At 36.5% G+C, this 8,263-nt stretch overlaps 2 protein-coding genes across 4 annotated transcripts; one reads left to right on the top strand and one right to left on the bottom strand.

The window, feature by feature from the left end:
- The first annotated feature begins 440 nt into the window (after positions 1-440).
- LOC112526656 (protein-tyrosine-phosphatase MKP1-like) lies at positions 441-6,977 on the top strand. Of its 3 annotated transcripts, XM_025137033.1 has the most exons (4): positions 441-532; positions 858-3,490; positions 4,798-4,961; positions 6,705-6,773. In XM_025137033.1, the coding sequence occupies exons 2-3, from the start codon at positions 980-982 to the stop codon at positions 4,852-4,854; spliced, it is 2,568 nt and encodes an 855-aa protein (XP_024992801.1). In that variant the 5' UTR covers positions 441-532; positions 858-979; the 3' UTR covers positions 4,855-4,961; positions 6,705-6,773. The 3 variants fall into 3 exon arrangements, 2 of the variants coding, with proteins under 2 accessions (XP_024992801.1, XP_024992800.1); XM_025137032.1 differs by lacking the exon at positions 4,798-4,961 and having other exon boundaries at positions 6,705-6,977; XR_003070623.1 differs by lacking the exons at positions 858-3,490; positions 6,705-6,773 and having other exon boundaries at positions 4,798-4,869.
- A 132-nt stretch (positions 6,978-7,109) lies between these two features.
- On the bottom strand, positions 7,110-8,042 carry LOC112526966. Its single transcript, XM_025137422.1, has 2 exons — positions 7,389-8,042; positions 7,110-7,236 (listed from the first exon to the last, which is right to left on the bottom strand). Exons 1-2 carry the CDS (start codon positions 8,007-8,009, stop codon positions 7,147-7,149), a joined length of 711 nt encoding a protein of 236 aa, XP_024993190.1. The 5' UTR covers positions 8,010-8,042; the 3' UTR covers positions 7,110-7,146.
- Positions 8,043-8,263: the final 221 nt, after the last annotated feature.

Below are 8,263 nucleotides of genomic sequence, written 5' to 3'. Positions count from 1 at the left end.
GCAAATCAAACATGTCCGGCTGTTTACCAAATACTTATTTAGTAAGTGTTTACCAGTAAAATTTAATATTATTATTTACTTATCGGGTAAAATTTTAGTTCATCAAAATGACATAACATGCAACAATTTATCCGGTAATCACTTACCGTGGTAAGGGTCGTTGCTTTCACTTACCGGGTAAGACTTTTAGTTTTTGTTTTGTTCTTACCGTATAAAATTTTAATTCTTATTATATTCATCTGATTAGATAATGTGTCTTGTTAAATGCTTACACAAATAAGCGATTGATAAATGGGCGTTTATGATTTGTAGTATTTGAAAAATAAATAGAACGTTCCACAAAACCTCACTGCCCCTTGTTGAGAGAATCGAAAGTTGAAGGTCCTTTTCTTTTCTTATTAATTTCCGAGTCGTATCAAAAGTTTGGGAATTGAAATTTTGTTTTTTTATAATTCAAGAATCTCACACTCGTCTTTGCTAATCAGACTTCCCGTTCTTTCATCTCCATTTTCCCTCTCGATTTTCATAAACTGTAAGTCCTTAATCTTTCGTCTTTCCTTTTTAATCATGATTGCATATACAGACGCGTATTTTCGATCTTTCTGACAAACCCTAGAAATCAGTATGGAATTGCATTTGTTTTCGTCAATTTCGGCTTATATTACGTATATATTTCCTGTTTCCAGGACTGAGATCCATAAACTATGTTATTTTATTCTGTTGTTTGGTTTTGTGCGTGTTATTAGAGTTTAGAAATTTCCTGTTCGATAAGCCTGGGTAATTGTATTTATTGATTGATTTAGTATCCGTTTTTATTCGATTATCTTTTTGATGGTTATGTGCTAATCGGGTCGCAGGTGATATTTGTTAATTCTATTAAGGTGTTGGCTTTGGCATTTTTCGGTTTAGTGACAAAACACTACGTTATATAGATCACTCAAGTGTGGATTTTGGTTAATAATTTGGAATTTTAAGTGGAATGGTAGGAAAAGAGGATGAGGCTGGTGGGGATAGTGGCAACAGTGGCAGTGGCAATGGTGGTTCACAACTCCATCATCCCATTTCTGGCAACCGGAAAATGTATTGGCGGTCAGCTTCATGGTCCTCTTCTCATGTGTCATTGCCACCACTTAATCCTGACAGTGTGAAAGACGGTGTAGATCTGAATGCTAGTAATGGTGGCCAGAATCGAAGGTGTCCTGTCCCATTAACTCCTAGATCAAATAGTAAAGGTCGCTCATGTTTGCCACCATTGGCGATTGCTAGACGGAGCTTAGATGAGTGGCCAAGAGCGGGTTCAGATGATGTTGGTGAATGGCCAATTCCTAGCACACCTAGTGGTAGAGACTTGAATAATGGTGGTGAAAGGTTAAAGCTTGATTTGTCATCAATTCAAAGAATTCCAGATAAGAATGCTGGTCTTGCCAAAAGAGATAAGATTGCATTTTTTGATAAGGAGTGTTCAAAGGTTGCTGAACACATTTTCCTTGGTGGTGATGCTGTTGCAAGAGATAAAGACATACTTAAACAGCATAAGATTACTCATGTTCTCAATTGTGTAGGCTTTGTCTGCCCTGAATATTTTAAGGGAAATTTCGTTTATCGAACTTTATGGTTACAAGATAGCCCTTCAGAGGATATCACAAGTATACTGTATGATGTTTTTGATTACTTTGAAGATGTTAGAGGTCAAGGTGGAAAAGTCTTCGTACATTGTTGTCAAGGGGTTTCACGATCCACTTCATTGGTAATCGCTTATCGTATGTGGAGAGAAGGACAAAGCTTTGATGATGCTTTTCAATATGTAAAGGCAGCTAGAGAGATTGCTGATCCAAATATGGGGTTTGCATGCCAGTTGTTGCAATGTCAAAAAAGGGTTCATGCATTTCCTTTGAGCCCAAGCTCATTACTTAGGTTATATAGAATCGCTCCTCATTCGTCATACGACCCTTTGCATCTTGTTCCAAAAATGTTAAATGTACCTTCTCCAGCTGCTCTGGATTCTAGAGGTGCATTCATTATGCACATACCTTCAACAATCTATATCTGGATCGGCAAGAAATGTGAATCTCTTATGGAAAGAGAGGCAAGAGGTGCTGTTTGTCAGATTGTTCGGTATGAAAAAGCTCAGGGACCTATTGTTGTAGTTAAGGAAGGGGAAGAGCCTTCATACTTCTGGGATGCTTTTTCCACTCTCCTACCTTTGATGGACAAATCAGGCATTGATATAGTTGAATTATCTAAGGCTACTCCGGGCGAGAGAATAGTTGATTCATACAATGTTGACTTTGAGATCATTCAGAAAGCAATCATTGGTGGATTTGTGCCTCCATTTGCATCATCTGAAACTGACCAAGAAACTCACCTCCCTGCTAGAGAAAACAGTTGGAGTGTATTAAGACGTAAATTTGCATATGGAAACATGAAGGAGTTTGTCTTAGCTTCTAAGTCTGCCCCATCCAGAGTTTACCCTGATTCAGCTTTGCTTGTAGGTTCAGAGAGGAGTTTTAATCCACTGTCTAAACCAGTTCTTTTCTCTTCAACATCATCATTGTCACCATCATTTTCTTCTGGTTCTTCTTCATCATCTTCTCCTCCCTATCTTTCTCCCGATTCTATATCTTCTGATTCAAGCATTAGCTCCAAATGTTATTCTGATTCACCGGTTGCATCTCCTTCAATATCTTCATACACTCATGCTTTCTCTTCCACTTTATCAACCTTGTCAAATTTATCACTTGTTCCAACTAAACTCTCTCCTCATTCCATATCTAAAACTTCTGAATTTATTGATGTCAATTTTACTTCAAACACATCTTTCCAGTCAGTCTTATCACCGTCAAAGCGGTCTTCTCTTTCCATCGCTGAACGCAGAGGGGGCACCCTGAAATGCCTTAAACTACCAATACCATGTGATGATTCACAGGGTCAAGAGGCCCATTCAAGTTATGTTGCTGGAGGAGAAGCCAATGCTTGTTTAGCCACTGAATCTGATGAAAATAATGTATTACGACTTAAACAAAAGGGACTAAACCAAGAATCTCTTCTTCAGGGTTATTGCTCTTCATGTTCAAACACTTTGGATGGTGGAGATGGGTTTGATCAAACATCTAAAGCTTCAGAAGAAAATTGGCCTTCAAAGAGGAAAGAAACACACAACTTCTTGGTACCAGTGGAGAGTGAATCTGCACATCATGATGTAAAGCAACAAGTAGTGGTACTTGAATGGCCTAGCTTGGAGAAGGTTCTGAGATTTTACACTGATGATATGGATTCCCGATGTATGTTTGTTTTTGTCACTCCTGGTTCAGGTTCTGTAAAGGATGGGGATTCTGTTCTGTATTTATGGGTGGGAAAAGCTTTCAGGCATGATAACGGGAGTCTCCTTGAGACAAATAAAAGGTGTACCGAGTTGCCAGATTTGGCCATGAAAGAAGTTATTAATAAGGTTCTTTCTGAAATGGGCTTGTCAAAGGACACTCATGTTGAGGTACAAATGATATTTAGAAGTTGTTCACTTACTATCTCATTAAAGTTTCCCTGTTCTTTTTGCATTATATAAGTTTATCTCTCATGTTGGCTTGCTACATAATGTAGGTGCTTGATTTATTTAGCTAAAAAATTATCTACATGTCAAAGCAATTACTGTTTCCATCCCAAGACAACTCTAATGTTTGACTCAACACAAAGTTGAAGAAGGTTTTTGACTATTTATCAAATGTCTAAAATACCTTATACCCCNAATAACATCAAATCGGAGGAATCTTGTAGGCCAAAATAGCAAAATAAATAGTTTTAATAGTTTGTCTTTCGATAATGGCAATGGGTAGATAAGTCATTGAATAGTTTACTAATACACGAGGATGCAGTTTTCATCAGACAACTTAAAATGGAAATTGTTGCAATCTTTATGGAACAAACGAATTATATTAGATATGTAGTTTCTTGGTTATTATGCTATAACATGTTCCATTTGTTCATGATTGAACATACACTTTAAAGTGGTGCCCATAGATGCAATGTACTCCCTTCATACAATAAATCTATCACCCATGCAACATGCTGGTTCAGGATATAGGAAGTTGTTTTTTTTTTCATTTACCCAGATAGCATTTATCTAATGTTATTCATCTGTAAGAGCAAATTTCATTTAGTTGACTCATTTGTTGCATAAGCTATACTGTCTCAAAATTGATGGCAAAGCAGTAGTGTTTGCCATAATGTTCACAACGTGATTTCCTAAAAACTATGTTACAGCACCTATGATTAAGGTCTATGATGCAGTGAAATTCAATGGAATGTTCCTGATAATTAAAAAAGATTTTTCTATAGAAGTTCTATTCACCCCTTCTTTGTCAAGATTTGCTTTTTTTATTTCCATGTGGTTAATTGGTTATATGGAATGCATTAACATTATGGTCCTTCCTTTTAATTAGTGATTTTTAAAACCATAGTACTTGCCTATAGTTGTAAACAAAACATTGTTATTGGAAAATCCCAAAATAAAAAAGGAACTACTTTGCAAGAACGAGCAAATTCTGAAAAGAAAATTGCCCAATAAAATGTTCTGTTTTTGCATTTACATTTCCATGATTTATCAAAAATAGCCTTGCAAGATTGTTTTTGCAAAACATAGTGTTTCTTTTTTCAATTTGTCATGGACATGGTTAGTTTCCATTGAAAATTAAAAAACATAGTTTTTTTTAACTCTTTTATTTTAGCCAGTGGTGTACATGCTATCAGTTAATGTGATCACTTTCTCTAATTTTCTTTTTTAATTAAATAACATACGAACAGCTTGTGAAGCAAGATGAAGAACCTTCGGAATTTGTTGCATTGCTGAGCTCTTTGTAGCACCGGTGCAATTATCGGATCTCATACAATCTCTCCAACCTCATCTATTTCTCATTTTTGCACTCTTGGCAACATCCCAGCAGAAGATGCTGGAAAAAAACGTCGAGGTACTGTGGCACTTACCTGTTAATACTTTGAAATTTATGGGGCACGGGTTGAAACAACTATTTGGATTAGAAAACATAATTATGCTTAATGCTAGAAACATACAATAGCTAAGTTATACTAATGGGTTATGGGTATTTAAGGAAAATGTTATTTGTACTTCCGAAAGTGACGACTGCACTCACAAAGTCACAAATGTGATCCATGTGTATATGGTAGTAGTGGAGTGCAAATATATGTGTGATCCATGTGTATATGGAAGTAATGAAGTGCAAATACTTGTGAAGTTTTGACTTTCTCCCTTTAGTTGGGTTTTTGTCAGTCAACAATACCATGTTACTGTCTCACCACTACTACCAATAAAGTCTCATCTAGCGATCTCTGTGAGCAGATCTGAGCTTGAGCTTGCTTAGTTCTTGTGGTGCTTGAAAGTATGGAAATGTTGGGCTTGAGTTTAGCTTGTTCAATGTCCAAGCTTTAGCTTGACTTGTATAGACTCAAGTACTATGGTGTGTTACAATCTTGCATAAGTGTGATCGTTGGCTCGACTTCAAGACTTGTATAAGATTAGTTTAAGCTTGTATAAATTTAAAATTAGACCCTTCCAAAAAAATACGATCGCACTCATGTTTGAGAAACAACAATTAATAAAAAAAATATACTTTACTTGGACCTTAGAACGTTGGATGCTAAATTTTCTAAGAAATTGCACCTTTTAGTCGATCTCCAGATCTAATATATGAACCTAGCCTCCTATCAATTTGCAATAGAAATTGATTGTTTTATGATTGCCAAAGAGACACATAAAGAGTGTCCTTGCACCACCACTCATTGGCTTTATGAGGGTTCTGGAAATTTGTATATATATTTTGCATTGGTCTTGATTTCTTTAATGGAACTTTGGATCTTTAGGTATTCAATTTTTCTAAGATGTTGCACTTCCGTCTTAGTCAATGTGCATATCTAAATAATCAATATAGCCTCCTACAAAACCATGTCATTTTGTTGTGATTGTGAACTTGATTATTCTCTTGTTGCCAATAGACATAAAAAGAGCCATCCTGATGCACCACAAACCAGGCTTCACTAGGGTTGGGAAGGGAATTCTTTGTGCTTCTTGCAGTTTGCAATAAAGACGTTCCGACCTTGGATCTTTGGATGTTCAATTTACAATTAGTTGAACAACTATAATCTCGTAATCTGAAAATATGGATCTAGCCTTCAGTTAAGTTAACCTGTTTTAAACTGGTGACTCAGCACAGCGGTTCAATAGGATGGTCTAGAGAACAGTTTACTGGTTCACCCGATGACTTCATAAGTGTTAAAGATATGCATGATGTTCTTTAACCCCTTTTTCAATATTTTTATCTCGGTTTGTTTAATCTGTTGTTTGGTTTAACACTTCGCTAATGTAAAGGTTTGTTTTTCTTCAACTCCTTTTGGACGTATTTTAATGGTTTACTTGTTTTTGGGTTGTTTAACTCGGGGTCTTCATGGAAAAAAGCTCTCTATTCTACAGGCAAGATCTGCATGCATCCTAACCCCCATACCTTACTTCTTTGTGGGATATAGTGGGTTCGTTTTGTTTGGTTAGCCTCCAATTAACTTGTGTTATTTCGTTAATGATCATGAATCAAGATGATTGTTAATGAACAACCTCTTATTGCACATTTATGGTCACTCTAATTTTCAACCTTCCATATTTTCTATATTTCTAAAGGTTTATGATCTACATATTTTTGCAGAATGTATCAAGGGTTCAGTTGAAAGCTTGCAAACCATTTTGCACCAGAGTGCAGCACCTTTTGTCTTCTAACCTCAACACATTGGTTGTACATCTCTTTATTAAACCGTTTCATATAAACCTTTTTAAGGAATAGATTCTTTGTCGTCAATTGGTCTCCTTCAGGTGCGTCCTTATTGTCCGTTTGCATGTGTATACCGACCTTGATATTAAATTTAGCGTTTTTCTTTTACACCCATGTCTCGAAAGAACTCTATGCACAAAGTTTTAGTGATGGATTGCTTGTTTGTCTTGTGGAATGCTTACGTGCATTCACATTAGATTTTGGGCCACTTTTTCACTGGATTCATTAATCGAAGAACAAATATGAACATACTTATCAATCAATTAAAGTTATAGTACATTATTAAATTTGGTGAACAGTCGTACGATAAGTACTTGGCTTAAACAATTTTGACCTGGTCTTCGGAGTCCAGGAATACACGAGTCAGTACATTCTTGCATTCCAACGAGGCCTTGAGTAGCTTCAACCCCTGTAACACATTCTGATTTAGGCCTTTAACCATATTTTGAGTTTATTGAAGAAGCCCCCTTGGGTTAGACATAAGCTGGCTTCTTTTGTGGTGGCTAGAACAAAAAGAAGATGAAAGCTATAAACTTTAAGAAAATATGGACGAATTCGTACCTCTGCCATCCCAAAATGGACTTCTTTTTCTCCAAGAACACACACATCTTTGATGCTCAATTTGTTGAGCAAAGTTATGGCAGAGATGGTGGACATAGGTTGCACAACCAGGTCATCCCTGACCATATAAGTAACCACCTCTTTCACAAAACCAACTTCCGTGGTTGCAGCCACCTTAGCCGCCTCAGGTACGAAATAGGTCATCTCATTTGACATAGCATACCGACAATTAGGGCACGCACTCTTTGGCTCTTCGGTCACAATATTGCAACGACGGTTAACGTTAGAGCACGTGTAAAACCTTTTTTTGATGGTTGGGGAATCTTTGGATAACAAGAGCAGATCTTGATTGGGAATATAAGATAGCGATTTTGGGTTCAAAACAGTGTCTTTGGTTTTGTTTTCTAGTATGTAGATGTTGTTTAGGTTCTCGATGCTTTGATAAAGGTCTCCGAGGCTGCCTGATAACGGCTCTTTGGCAAGAAGCTTCGTGATACTGCCGATAGGCAATGTGAGTATGTAGAAGAGGAAGTCGACAAAGTCTTTGCTTGCTTCAGCAAACATGACTTTGCCATCTCTTTTGTCGACCAAAAGCTTCAACGTCATTTCCGAGTTTGTCATCGTTGAGTGTGTCGATTAGACGAATTATTCTTGATCAATGGAAGATGAGATGGGCTTAATGATTAAACGAGGATCCTTAAGTTGAAGGTTATAACTAATAACAACATATATAACTTCATTTGAACATATGCTTTTTCCATCTTCCATTTTATTCTTGTCTTTATTGTGAAGAGAGATATATAACCATATTTTTTGGATCAAATTCTTGTTTTAATTCTACATGGGATAAATCGATATATATATATATATATATA

This window comes from Cynara cardunculus, assembly GCF_001531365.2.
Source record: "Cynara cardunculus var. scolymus isolate 2C chromosome LG 14, CcrdV1, whole genome shotgun sequence".
Lineage (NCBI taxonomy): Eukaryota > Viridiplantae > Streptophyta > Magnoliopsida > Asterales > Asteraceae > Cynara > Cynara cardunculus.
This window is presented reverse-complemented; position numbering and strand designations above follow the sequence as displayed.